At 44.2% G+C, this 15,338-nt stretch overlaps 1 protein-coding gene across 1 annotated transcript in view; it reads left to right on the top strand.

Moving 5' to 3' along the window:
- Window positions 1-15,338, top strand: part of LOC129855439 (transforming growth factor beta receptor type 3-like) — a 141,116-nt gene that overhangs the window by 70,094 nt on the left and 55,684 nt on the right. Inside the window, exon 4 of the mRNA XM_055923093.1 lies at window positions 6,640-6,777. Coding sequence (XP_055779068.1) covers window positions 6,640-6,777 — 138 coding nt within the window. The remainder of the gene's footprint in view (window positions 1-6,639; window positions 6,778-15,338) is intronic.

The following is a 15,338-nucleotide window of genomic DNA, read 5'->3' as shown; positions in this document are numbered from 1 at the left end:
GGGATGGAGATGATTTTTCCAGAGTCTGGACAGAGGGGGAGGCTTAAGTAGACTAGATGCTCATCTAAGATTTTCCACGAGAACAAACATGAAGAAAGGAGTGAGAGGAAAAAAAGGTAGAGAAAGCTGTGGGAGACTTGTGGGGATTTCGCCTCGCTTGTTGTGTGACTGTGTATGTGTGGAGCATCTGCCAGACTTGTGTGACAGTGTGTGCGTGTGTGTGACTGTGTGTGGAGCGTCTCTGAGCCAAGCCCCCTTGGAGATAAGCGTACTGTAATTTCTTCCATTCGTCTCTCTCCGAGTTCTTTTTTTATTATGATTATTGCAGCACTTTTATGGCCCATACCGCTAAACACTCTCATTTTCTCTCCTCCCTTCTCCTCCTCCTCTCTTCTACAGGGTCTTAGATCTGTGGGAGACTGTGATCAGGAGGCTTTCAAGCCATGCATCTACTCTCTCTAGGACTATTCTCTCAGCTGTGTCTCACACTCCTCTGGCCTAAAAATGTGTCAAAGGGATACAACTGTCCACTTTGACTATCAACAGCCTGTCACAGACAGTGGATACACATTTTACTTTTTCCTGGATAGCTCTGTTGAGGCATAAACCAGAGTGTTTTAGAGATGGTCAATGGGGGAGATGATGGTGTAAGGAGACTGGGTCTGGCAAGGTGGGGTGTGTGTGTGTGCGCTTCATATCATGTCTCAGTGACAGCATGAAAAAACCCAGAAGGAGAGAGAAAGTGTGTGGGAGTGTATGATTGATGCAACTGAATAACTTTCTGTCTGTCCAATGCTGTAGTTTGGTCTGGTTCAATGGAGTTTCTGTTGTCTGAGCTAACAGTTCTGCTTAAGCGATTTACCGGCTACTTTAAAGACGTTGTCTCCCTCATAACAGAGTCTGAAGAATTTAATCATTGTTTATGTTTAACTGTGGTTAACCTTGGAATATATCAACCATTACATCTTAAGAGCCTATCCGCTAATGTAACAGACCATATAAACATGGCAAAAGGTTTTCTTCAGAAGATCAGTATCTGAGGTTTGAACTATGCAGAGCCGTGAACAAACAACTTGTTTGTACGTACATGCTCTGAACATTTTCTTGGCTCTCGTATACAACTGAAATGTCATGAAACTCCCAGACACAACGCGCATTCACGTGTTCATTGACGCTCCCTGTACTGTGATTTGAGATGTGCTGTCGCCAGTTGCAACTTAAAAAACAAGAAGTCCTTCCCTCTTTTTGACATCTGAACCTGCCTTGACTGATTGAGTTAGGATTGATTTATGGCCAGTAAATGTTAATAATATGACACTGACAGAACTCCTTGTGGGTGATTTTACAAGCTCTGTCCGTTCACACACAGGAAGAGCTTAATATGATTAGCCTGGGAATAAAGTTAAAGCTAGACGGAACGAAGACAGATAGAGATAAAGGAGAGAGAGAGAGATGAAGTGAAGGAAGGTTTAACAAACTGACAAGTTAAACTATAGTTCCCCCCCCTCCTCTTTCCCTGTATCAGTATCCCTCAAAACTAGATATGTACTGTATGTCACTTGAACAGGTATCCATCGGATAACTTCTCAGAGTGTATTTACCCCCAACAGTGGAGGCTGCCGAGGGGAGGACGGCTCATTAAAATGGCTGGACCGGAGTTAAAATAATGGCATAAAACGCATGGAAACGATGTGTTTGATCTATTTGATACTATTCCACTAATTCCGCTCCAGCCATTGCCACGAGTCCATCCTCCCCAATGAAGGTGACACCAACCTCCTGTGACGCCCAGGTAACCTTGCACAGCGCATATACAGTTGAAGTCAGAAGTTTACATACACCTTAGCCAAATACATTTAAACTCCGTTTTTCACAATTCCTGACATTTAATCCTAGTAAAAATTCCCTGGCTTAGGTCAGTTAGGATCACCACTTTATTTTAAGAATGTGAAATGTCAGAATAATAGTAGAGAGAATAGTTTTTTCAGCTTTTATTTCTTTCATCTCAATCCCAGTGGGTCAGAAGTTTACATACACTCAATTAGTATTTGGTAGCATTGCTTTTAAATTGTTTAACTTGGGTCAAACGTTTCAGATAGCCTTCCAGAAGCTTTCCACAATACGTTGGGTAAATTTTGGCCCATTCCTCCTGACAGAGCTGGTGTAACTGAGACAGATTTGTAGTTCTCCTTGCTCGCACATGCTTTTTCAGTTCTTCCCAAAAATTCTATGGGATTGAGGTCAGGGCTTTGTGATGGCCACTCCAATACCTTGACTTTGTTGTCCTTAATTGCCACAACTTTGGAAGTATGCTTGTGGTCATTGTCCATTTGGAAGACCCATTTGCGACCAAGCTTTAACTTCCTGACTGATGTCTTGAGATGTTGCTTCAATGTATCCACATCATTTTCCTTTTTCATGAAGCCATCTATTTTGTGAAGTGCACCAGTCCCTCCTGCAGCAAAGCACTGCCACAACATGATGCTGCCACCCCTGTGCTTCACAGTTAGGATGGTGTTCTTCGGCTTGCAAGCTTCCCCCTTTTTCCTCCAAACATAACAATGGTCATTATGGCCAAACAGTTGTATTTATGTTTCATCAGACCAGAGGACATTTCTCCAAAAAGTACGATCTTTGTCCCCATGTGCAGTTGCAAACCGTAGTCTGGCTTTTTTATGTAAGTTTTGGAGCAGTGGCCTCTTCCTTGCTGAGAGGCCTTTCAGGTTATGTCGATATAGGACTCGTTTTACTGTGGATATAGATACTTTTGTACCTGTTTCCTCCAGCATCTTCACAAGGTCCTTTGCTGTTGTTCTGGGATTGATTTGTACTGTTCGCGCCAAAGTACGTTCATCTCTAGGAAACAGAACGCGTCTCCTTCCTGAGCGGTGACGGCTGCGTGGTCCCATGGTGTTTATACTTGCGTACTATTGTTTGTACAGATGAATGTGGTATCTTCAGGCGTTTGGAAATTGCTCGTTTTACTGTGGATATAGATACTTTTGTACCTGTTTCCTCCAGCATCTTCGGAGGTGCTGGAGACCTCCGGAGGTCTCCAGGTAAAGAGGCACTGAGTTTGAAGGTAGGCCTTGAAATACATCCACAGGTACACCTCCAATTGACTCAAATTATGTCAATTAGCCTATCAGAAAAGCCATGACACCATTTTCTGGAATTTTCCACGCTGTTTAAAGGCACAGTCAACTTAGTTTATGTAAACTTCTGACCCACTGGAATTGTGATAGGGTGAATTATAAGTGAAATAATCTGTCTGTAAACAATTGTTGGAAAAATTACTTGTCATACACAAAGTAAGATGTCCTAACAAACTTGCCAAAACTACAGTTTGTTAACAAGACATTTGTGGAGTGGTTGAAAAACGAGTTTTAATGACTCCAGCATAAGTGTATGTAAACTTCCGACTTCAACTGTACCTGTAAGCCTGGGATGTCAACGATTCAAAGTTTGCCTGAGTGGGAGTGACCATACAATTCTGTGGGAGTGACTTACTGAGTAAAGTATTTGTCATCAATAAATTTTTGCGACTCACACGACTGTGAGGCGTTGGAAAAAGAGTTAGGGTGAAATGATTGGTTGGTAGATTAAGCCGATTAATGTATTGGCTAATGAAGTCCAAGTTTGACGCTTTGGTGAACCAAAGGTCTTTCCACATTTGCGCAGAAATGTCTGCGAACAAGACACCTTTTCTGCAGTCAAATGACCAAATCACCCTCTAATGAACTCATGGGTGGAACGTTATTAATATTTTTCATAATTTCATAGTTAATAAACATATATTTCTTTTAAATGCTGAAAGCCCTGTGTTTCTATGGCAAACTGTTTTGTCATATTTCAGTCTTTTGTGATGTATATCAAATGTAATATTGGGATGCAAACACTCTGTCTGACCATGATTTATCCCACTGCAGTAAAAGGTTAACTCCCAGGTAACAGAACACCTCTTCCAATCTGATAGTGGAGCTTAGCTCATAAAACATTGATTGTGATAAAGTTGTGGCCTATTTATCAAACAGCTGATGGGGAGCTGAATTTTAACATGTCTAAAGCAGGGTCTGGTTTCAGTGAGGCCTTCAGGCCTCTAAATCACCAGGATAGATTTGGTCTTGGGGGCCCAGCCCAGGCCAGCAGTGCAGGGCAACAACACACGTCCCAACAGTGGGAGTTCACTGGAGTTCTCCTCTCCCCGTCACTGACAGACGGCGAGAATACAATTTAATGACGGTCTGGAAGCCATAGCTGAAGCCTTAGCTCACGCACGCACGCACACACACGTCAAGGAGAAGGGAAGACATAGCTCGCTCATAGCTCCACACTGTGGAGTTGTGGGTAACAGAGGCTTGCTCTGTTGCTCGTAAAAATGTTTTTTCCTCAGCGCTCCTAACAAAGCCTCCAGTGTGTGAGCGTTCAGATAGCAGCGTCCAGAGAGAGACCACATATTAGAGCTGAGTTACTGCCTTCCCCGGCGATTCATAGCTCCCGGTCATACAGGCTCATTGAGATTATCAGTACAGTTAGTGTATATAAAGAAGAAAAAAAAAGAAAAAGACAACCGTCCGTAACATTATAGCTCTGTAATTGTGCAGGAACAGTCAACAGAGTGGTCCTGCAATGTTTTGATAACATTGATACCACAAAAATAGCCGCCGTAAAGAAAAAGCTCTGCTATTTGCCGAGTGAAGCAGCTGTGTGAAATGAAAGGGGCTGGTGGTTTTAATGCACTGTAGTTGACCCTACGCTGACTCGTACATTTTATACTGTGGGTTCCTCCCCTTAGCTCTGTAAAGGTTCCGGTTCCTAATTCCTGTGTGTTTCGCAGTGCTGTGTTGCCCCCACACCTGGTGGAAGAGGCTCCAATCATAGCAATGCTAATGACAACAACCGCAAGTTAATATAATTTGTAAATGGCACAGTAATGTCACTATTCCTGCAATTATCAAGTTGCAGTTGTTGACATAAGCGTTTATGACATGCTTATGTACTGCCTATGAATGTGCTACAGTGCATTTGGAAAGTATTCAGACCCCTTGACTTTTTCCACATTTTGTTACGTTACAGCCTTATTCTAAAATTGATTAAAGGTTTTTCCTTCATCAATCTACACACAATACCCCATGATGACAATGCAAAAACAGGTTTTTAGAATTCTTTGCCAATGTATATGGGGGGAAAATGGCACATTTACGTAAGTATTCAGACCCTTTACTCAGTACTTTGTTGGAGCATCTTTGGCAGCAATTACAGCCTTGAGTCTTCTTGGGTATGATGCTACAAGCTCTGTCAAGTTGGATGCGGAGCATCGCTGCAGAGCAATTTTCAGGTCTCTCCAGAGATGTTCGATCAGGTTCGAGACTTGTCCGAAAGGCACTCCTGCATTGTCTTGGCTGTGTGCTAAGGGTCATTGTCCTGTTGGAAGGTGAACTTTCGCCCCAGTCGGAGGTCCTGAGTGCTCTGGAGCAGGTTTTCATCAAGGATCTCTCTGAAATTTGCTCCGTTCATTTTTGCCTCGATCCTGACTAGTCTCCCAGTCCCTGCCGCTGAAAAACATCCCCACAGCATGATGCTGCCACCACCATGCTTCACCGTAGGGATGGTGCCAGGTTTCCTCCAGATGTGACGCTTGGCATTCAGGCTTGGTTTCAGCAGACCTGAGAATCTTGTTTCTCATGGTCTGAGATTCCTTTAGGTGCCTTTTGGCAAACTCCAAGCAGGCTGTTATGTGCCTTTTACTGAGGAGTGGCTTCCGTCTGGCCACTCTAACACAAAGGCGTGATCGGTGGAGTGCTGCAGAGATGGTTGTCCTTGTCCTTCTGTAAGGTTCTCCCATCTCCACAGAGGAACTCTGAAGCTCTGTCAGAGTGACCATCAGGTTCTTTGTCACCTCCCTGACCAAGGCCCTTCTCCCGATTGCTCAGTTTGGCCAAGCGACCAGCTCTAGGAAGAGTCTTGGTGGTTCCAAACGTATTCCATTTAAGAATGATGGAGGCCACTGTATTCTTGGGGACCTTCAATGCTGCAGACATTTTTTGGTACCCTTCCCCAGATCTGTGCCTCAACACAATCCTGTCTCGGAGCTCTACTGACAATTCCTCCGACCTCATGGCTTGTTTTTTACTCTGAAATGCACTTTTAACTGTGGGACCGTATATAGACAGGTGTGTGCATTTCTCAAATCAGGTTGTGGAAACATCTCAAGGATGATCAATGGAAACAGGATGCACCTGAGCTCAATTTTGAGTCTCATAGCCAAGAGTCTGAATAATTATGTAAATAAGGTGTTTCTGTTTTTTGTCATTATGGGGTATTGTGTGTAGCTTGATGAGTAAAAAATAAATGTAATCAATTTTAGAATAAGGCTGTAACGTAACAAAATGTTGGGAAAGAGAAGGGGTCAGAATATTTCCCGAATGCACTGCATGTCCTGCTTTCTCCTACCCCGAGGACCCCATTGAAAATACTTCTGGGATTTCTGTCCTTTATCTCTACGATTGTTACCCCATATAATCAATCAATCAATCATGGGGGTTGAATGTCATGACGTCCTTATGTACTGTAGGTACCCTTCATATAAAATGTTACCTAATGTCCTCTAACCCTCTCCTGCTGTCGTCCTGTTCCCAGGTGGAGCTGCACCTGAAGCCCATCCAGTCCCTACTGGTGCACCAGAAGCCCCTGGTGTTTGTGCTAAACTCCCCCCAGCCTGTGGTCTGGGACATCAGGACAGAGAAATTAGCCCTGGGCATCAAACACATCTTCCATGTAAGTCAAGATTGAACTAAGGTCCCCTTCCAATCTCTATCTCTCTCGCTCCTCTCACTCACTCACTCACTCACTCACTCACTCACTCAGTCACTCACTCACTCACTCACTCACTCACTCACTCACTCACTCACTCTCTCTCACTCTCTCACTCTCTCACTCTCTCACTCTCTCACTCTCTCACTCTCTCACTCTCTCACTCTCTCACTCACTTTCTCACTCTCTCACTCACTCTCTCACTCTCTCACTCTCTCTCTCACTCTCTCACTCAACCTTTGTCACTCTCTCACTCAACCTTTGTCACTCAACCTTTGTCACTCTGTCTCTCTCTCTCTCTCTGTCCCACTCCATTAGGTCCATTTCCAATCTCTCTCTCTCTTAGTCCACTTACTTCCATGTATTTATTTCCTCATACCATTCTTTATTAACATTCAGGCATCGTCCACTTTTCTCCGTGAGACGTTAAGGAAGCAATTCTTTTGCAGAGGAAACCTGTGCTACGTTATGGTCTAGACGAGAAGACCTCTCAGCTGTTGGTTACAGATTTATCATGTGTTACATACAGTCTGTGGACAACAACAACCAACCACACATGCAGGCAAATAGACAGACACACACACACACACTCTCCCACATGCCCTGTGGTGAGACGTTAATGTCTGTATGGCAGTAGTTAATGTGTAATGTGCAGCAGTGGTTTACCCATGGATACCGGCTCTTCCTTACACTGTGCAGACACACACCCTTTCCACTTCCTCTTGTTGTAAACCCTAATAATCAGTGACAGACATACACCACTTTAATGGCTAACACACCACTGCTTTAGGACTTTGTTGCTATCAATCCTCAAGTGATTAGTGAACTATTCTTTACATGCTAGATGATAGGCTATAGGTTGGCATGGACTATATGCTCAGCCTGTTCCCAGGTCTGTTTAAGTGCTGTCTTGCCAATTCCTACGGTCATTGTCACACCAGGCTACACTATGCTACGCTCATCCAGTGTCACATAGAGAGTTGTGTGCTGGCCGGAAACCCTCTGACACAGTTGGGGATGAAGCGTATTTATACTAGAAGATAAAGTGGGTCGGTGACATCAGCTTTGTTGGCACTGGAGTCCCTAACAACATTGTTTTTCAATCTGGCTTTTAAACAGTGGAGGGCTGTTCCCTCCTCTTCCCTCCTCTTCCCTCCCTCCTCCCCTTCTTTCCCTCTCTCCTCTCCCTCCCTAACTCCATCCAAACAATCTTGTTGATGGCTGGGCAGCGTTACAAATCATCCAGGGCGTCACACACACACCCCGATGGGGAGGGGAACATGGAGGTTTATTGAAGGAGTATTGGGAGGCAGCAGGCCCCAGCAGGCCCGCTGGACAGCTAGCCATATTTAGTAATGATACCAGAGGAGACCAGAGGGCTTTTCTCTCTCTCGCTCTCTCCCACTGGGAGACTTAATGAGAAAATGAGAGTAAGCCACTGTATCACATGAGACAATCACAGAGAAATTAGTGCAAGAGGCCTTACATGGCTTAACTCAACCATGCTGCTCTACACTGTAAGCCTGGCTGGATCTGTACACTCCTCCACTCCTCCCGTGCCATATATGCTGTGAAAACGTTCATTTAGCTCGTGGTTCTTCTGAAATAATCAGTGTTAACACCGTAGCGTTCCACAAGAATGCGACATCAGGCACTAATTCATAATTATTTCCATATGTGGCGGTGATGTGTTCTCATCGCATGCAAAACATCCACCATGAAAACCAGAGTGCATACAATGTTTAACACAGACACTCATACACGCGCATGCACGTACGCACACACACACACGTCCACATTTCTCAGAGACTTAGCCTGAAATCCGACCTTCGGCGGTGGGAAGACTTTAGGACAAAAGAAGACTTTAGGACTCCATCATCACCTGTGTGTTGTGTAGGATTACTGTGGTTATGTGAAGGTAGTTAGCTGACGTACTAACATCCATCCACCTTCTGTTTCCCAACATATTGCCTTGAGCAGATAAACCATTATAGCCATATTACAGACCAGACCTGGGTTCAAATACAATTTGACATCATTACAAATACATCCGCTGGGATTGATTGAGTATCCTGGCGCAATGGAACCAATAGAAAGTTGTACATTTCAAACCCCACCCATCTGGCTCTCCAGGCAGACTAATACAGGCACTTAAAGAATTTGAAATATTTCAAATAGTACTTGAACCCGGGTCTAAAACAGACCCAACCCCAGCCTCAGTCTGTCCCTGTCTTAACCACAGACTCAGGTTTCACTGGGACACCCCTAGTGAATACATCAAACAGTGTGACAACATGAGAACTAAATTCCAGTTATTTCCTGTACTAAGTGGAAATGCTTCCATGTAAGATTGAAAAAGGGGATGTAGTTCATTCAGATGAATTGGCATCCAGACTGCTTACGTATTCAGAGCTGTAAACTTGAATTCTACCTGCGGTTAGAGCCAGTCTTCTCTTGTGTGCATCCCAAATAGCACCCTACTCCTATATAGTGCGGGCTCTGGTCAAAAGTCGTGCACTTTATAGGGATAGGGTGCCATTGGGGATGTCGTCTCAGAGGGAGCCATTAGCAGGTCAACAGTGTAGTAAATGTCTCCTCATCAGACATATAACAGCTGACAACAGCCATGAAGCCCAGCCCACAGCCTACAGTACAGTACTAGGCTAGCTGACCTTATTCTGTAGTGTAACTAATGTTGTTAGATGTTGGATCTGACATGGGGCCCTGTGCCTGCTTTCCCACTGTCAAGGGGAGGGATAGGACTCCTCCCTGTTGACAGTTTTACTGTTCAGGGATAATTTAATGTACACATAAGATTTACAGTATCATATATATACACTGAGTTTACAAAAAATTAAGAACACCTTCCTAATATTCAGTTGTACCCCCCTGCCACTTTTGCCCTCAGAACAGACTCAATTTGTCAGGGCATGGACTCTACAAGGTGTCAAAGGTTCCACAGGGATGCTGGCCTATGTTGACTCCAATGCTTCCCACAGTTGTGTCAAGGTTGCTGGATATAATTTGGGCGGTGGACCATTCTTGATACACACAGGAAGCTGTTGAGCGTGAAAAACCCAGCAGTATTGCAGTTCCAGACACAAACCGGTGCGCCTGGCACCTACTACCATACCCCGTTCAAATGCACTTAAATATTTTATATTGCCCATTCACCCTCTGAATGGCACACATACACAATCCATGTCTCAATTATCTCAAGGCTTACGAAATCCTTCTTTAACCTGTCTCCTCTTCATCTACACTGTTTGAAGTGGATTTACCAAGTCACTTCAATAAGGGATCATAACTTTCACCTGGTCAAAGCTGTCATCAAGGCAAACGGTGGCTATTTGAAGAATCTGAAATATAAAATATATAATTTGATTTGTTTAACCCTTTTTTGATTACTACATGATTCCATATGAGTTATTTCATAGTTTTGATGTCTTCACTATTCTACAATGTAGAAAATAGTAAAAATAACGAAAAACCCTTGAATGAGTAGGTGTTCTAAAACTTTTGACCGGTAGTGTGTGTGTGAATGTATATATATATACATATAAACATACTTTGGATTTTTCATCCAAATAGCTTAGATGACATTCTGTTTATGGCCTGGCAAGTTATGCATATACTGTAGACACGTGAAAGTTGTGAGTCATATCTAAGTCCTATTCCGGCACATTCACAGTGAGGTGAATGTACCAGATGATCTGTCTGTCTGTGAAGAGCCACTCTGGTCCTTAGCTATGGCAAAGTAAGGTTAGCGTTGAGTTGTGTGTTTGAGTGACATCCCTGGGACCTCTGGCTGTGAGCAGTACGAGCTACCTGTTACATCCCATCTGTCAGGCCAGCTCCTCTCCTCAGGTCCAGGTTGGCTCCACGAGGATGCCTCGTTAACATGCCGCCATGATGGAACCCAAACACTGACTGGTTGGACAAAGAGACGGGACGAGCTGCTGAGAGAATGGACGAATACCCAATCCTCTCACACTCAGTCAGGGTTTCACTCTGCATCCCTGGCCCGTAGCTCTGCTCAGACCAACTGCAGTACACGTGTCAGAGTCACACAGTCTGACCTGCAGAAGAAGAAGACTGCAGTATAAATGCAAAATCTGCATTGATTCAAAATGTCACAGCACCTTCCTCAACACATAGTAACCAGATCAGAACCACACTTATACTCTCACTGGCGGTATTCTTTACAGTCTGGAGTACTGTATGTGTACTGTATGTGATGCCTGAGCTAGTGAGACAGAGAGTGCCAAGTTCAGCTTGCGCACCACCGGCCACTTTTGAGTAAACCCTCTGAGTTGGAGAGGTGCTGGTGTTGTGTGGTGGGTATGTAGAGTAACAGAATGAATAGTAATGCTTTTTAGATCTTACCACCTCAGACACTGATCCTCCTAGCCACACAGCCAGACCTCCTCTACGCTTTTCCCCCATTAGATTGACTATTTCCTGGGGCTAATGAGGCCCTGAATCAACTCTGAATCTGCCCTGAATCAGTCCTGCAAGGCCTCGTTTCCTGGTCCCTGGTTCTAGGGTCCACAGACGGACACACATAGGCCCTGGAGCCGCTACAGTTCAGCCCTGCTCTGCTCTGCCTGGTGAGCACACTGTTGCTGTTGGCCCGCTGGACCCTCCTGCCTGCAGCGTTTTCAAATCCTCGGCCTCAAATCCAGACATTCTGTTGTAAAACATGCTACGCAGCACTCCCTGTCAATCAGAAGTACTGAGTAATGAAAAAACATGAAGTCGAACATGAAATGAGAGATGGACACAGCAAATCAAGCCAATGTAATTTCACCAGGAGACAATTAGGATCCTTAGGAGGGCACATCACCAGAGAGGGGTCTTTATTAAAGTTGGCTCTATGACTCTGGTTGTGTCTCAAATGGCACCCTATTCCCTATGTTGTGCGCTACTTTTGACCAGGGCCCATAGAGAATAGAGTGCCATTTGAGATGCAGCCTCTGTTTAAAGGGTTATCGTGCCCTATTGTTTGACTAGTTTGATCTGAAACACATCTTTGTTCTCTCTCGCCTTTTGATGGACCAACACTGTAAAGTTTAGTGGTGGAATTTGTTGCTCTTTCTGTGTTTGCCAAGTCTTTATCCTTTTCTCTTGTTTCTTTCTTTTATTGCATTATTTGGATTTGGTGTGATTTTCTTTCTTTCTCTCGCTCTCTCGCTCTCTCCTTCGTTCTCTGTGCTTGTTAAATGGAACCATGGCCAGCCCAATATTGTTTTTTCTCCAGAGACAGATCTACAGGAACGTTCTGCCGTGGTGCAGAGACAGATGGTGTTGTTTTCTACACAACACCTCTCCCTGCCAGTTCTCTCTCTCTCTCACACACACACACACACACACACACACACACACACACACACACACACACACACACACACACACACACACACACACACACACACACACACACAAGCAACTTGATTAGCTCTCTGGAGCCGATATAGAGAGGGCAGATCAAATCACCCACAAAAAAGCATTTATCACATTCATAACATCACTGCATTAGAGCACGCTCCTATTATCTCACATCCTCTCTCTGTCCCTGAGGCTTCCCTCCCTGTCTCCCACTGTTTGGAACACCTCGTCTTCTCCAGACAGACATGGTGTTTTCTCCGGTTGTACTCTGGGTGTTGTTTAGCGAGAGAGTTGGAGGATTGCAACACTCTGATAATTGATATAATTTGGCACAGCGTTTCTTCTCCCCCCTCACCCGACCAGCACATATGGCAATAATATGTAGACGTTCACACACGCATACACAGGCAGAGAGGCCAGGAAACCAACCACAGGCATATGCTTTTAAAAAGCCACGGACCGTAAAGGGTACTGGGCAGCAGGCACATGTTATTGTTGGGTTTTATACTTGGGAACATTTTAGACTAATGCCGACAACTTATGGCAGCAGCTATCTCTTTTGAAAAGTCAGGCGTAATATTTCATTGTATCCCATTGCATGTTCAGTGCAATCGACTGAGCAGTAGAGGCGGGCTGATGTCAAAGCTGATGTTGCTTTTCAACAGACATGAAGTGGAGAGCAGCAGACACCCTTCTCATTGTCTTACACCCATGGAAAGAAGTTAGGATAGTCCGCTAGCCCCAGGTTAGTATTTTTCAGAGCGGGCTTTAAGAAAATTTCCCAAACTAGAGGTCCATCCCTGGTTCCACCCAAGCACCCCCTCTTCTTTGACTTTGAACTGCCCAAGAACACCTCATTGGAGATTAGCTCTATTAGTTCCATGCCCAGTTAGGTAGAATGAGGTAAACTCTTGGCTTTGCAAAGTTCCATGGCTATTGAGTGCAAACCTGAGCTGATTCCAGACAGACAGACAGAAAGAGGCCAAACAGACATTCAGCTCCCCTGCTTGGTTGCGTTAGGTATGAGGTCATACAGTGAAATGAGCCCAGGACTAATCTAGGTTGTCTTTCTGTCTGGTTCTGTTTGTGAGAAGAGGACGGATAAGCAACATAAATGTATGTGTTCAGGGATTAGGCCCTCTCTCTCTGCACGTTCAGTCCTGTGTCCAGACAGGTCGTCCTCTTCTCTTCTCAGGGAGAACCTGCTGATACCCCCAAGGCAATGAGTAGCGTACGTGCTATGACAGTAGGGACTGTAAAACGGACAAAAATGAATGTACTGTGTATTGTATGAACATTTTTCTCCCAATTGTTTCATTGAGTTAATCATTCCTTTGTGACAGTTATTGATGTCTATGGATGTATAACTACTTTGACGTCTACACTCTTAGAAAAAAAGGTCCTATCTAGAACCTTAAAGGGTTCTTTGGCTGTCTGCATAGGGGAACCCTTTGAATAATCCTTTTTGGTTGCAGATAGAACCCTTTTGCTTCCAGGTTAACCCTTGTTGGTTCCACGTAGAGGATTCTACATTGAGCAAAAAATGGTTTTACCTGCAACCAAAAAGGATTCTCCTATGGGGACAGCCGAATAACCCTTTTGGAACCCTTTGTTCTTCTTTGATGTATTAGCATGCAGCACTACTTTGTAGGTAGTATTGTTAATACTCTGGGAGCCAAACAATTAACAATACCTCTACTTTGAAATGGTATAGCTTTCAAGCAGTTGTTTTGCAAGTCCTGGCTTCACACTTTATTTGTTCTTGTAATAGTAGATGCTAATTTCTTATGTTTTCCAACTTTCAAGTCTTTGATAAAAACAGTGCTTATGATTGCAGATAATCCTTAATGAATCTTAAATAATGATGAGTGAGAAAGTTACAGAGGGACTAATCTCCTAGGTATAACATTGGATGGTCAATTATCATGGTCAACTCATATTGACTAAGTTGAAGATGGGGAGGGTTATGTCCCATCTTGATTACTGTTCGGTAATATGGTCAAATTAAGCAAAGAAAGACCTAGCAAATCTGCAGCTGGTTGAAAACAGAGCAGCACGCCTTGCCCTTACAGTGCATTCGGAAAGTATTCAGACCCCTTGACTTTTTTTCCATATTTTGTTACGTTACAGCCTTATTCAAAAATGTATTAAATTGTTTTTTTTCTCTTCATCAATTTACCCCATAATGACAAAGCAAAAACAGGTTTTTAGAAACGTTTGCTAATTTATATATATATAAAAAAAAATGATATCACATTTACATAAGTATTCAGACAATTTACTCAGTACTTTGTTGAAGCACTTTGGCAGTGATTACAGCATCGAGTCTTCTTGGGTATGTCGCTACAGCTTGGCGCACCTGTATTTGGGGATTTTCTCCCATTCTTCTCTGCAGATCCTCTCAAGCTCTGCCAGGTTGGATGGGGAGTGTTGCTGCACAGCTATTTTCAGGTCAATACAGAGATGTTCAATCGGGTTCAAGTCTGGCTCTGGCTGGGCCACTCATGGACATTCAGAGACTTGTCCCGAAGCCACTCCTGCATTGTCTTGGTAGTGTGCTAAGGGTCGTTGTCCTTTTGGAAAGTGAACCTTCACCCCAGTCTGAGGTCCTGGGCGCTCTGGAGGAGATTTTTTTTTATCAAGGATCTCTCTGTACTTTGCTCCGTTATCTTTGCCTCGGTCTTGACTAGCCTCCCAGTCCCTGCCGCTGAAAAACATCCCCACAGCATGATGCTGCCACCACCATGCTTCCCCGTAGGGATGGTGCCAGGTTTCCTCCAGACGTGATGCTCGGCATTCAGGCCAAATAGTTCAGTCTTGGTTTCAGCAGACCAGAGAATCTTGTTTCTCATGGTCTGAGAGTCTTTAGGTGCCTTATAACTCCAAGCGGGCTGTCATGTGCCTTTTACTGAGGAATGGCTTCCGTCTGTCCACTCTACTATAAAGGCCTGATTGGTGGAGTGCTGCAGAGATGGTTGTCCTTCTGGAAGGTTCTCCCATCTCCACAGAGGAACTCTAGAGCTCTGTCATAGTGACCATCTAGTTCCTGGTCACCCTTCTCCCCCGATTGCTCAGTTTGGCCTGGTGACCAGCTCTAGGAAGAGTCTTGGTGGTTCCAAACTTCTTCCATGTAAGAA

The sequence above is a fragment of the Salvelinus fontinalis genome, chromosome 5 (genome assembly GCF_029448725.1).
Source record: "Salvelinus fontinalis isolate EN_2023a chromosome 5, ASM2944872v1, whole genome shotgun sequence".
Lineage (NCBI taxonomy): Eukaryota > Metazoa > Chordata > Actinopteri > Salmoniformes > Salmonidae > Salvelinus > Salvelinus fontinalis.
This window is presented reverse-complemented; position numbering and strand designations above follow the sequence as displayed.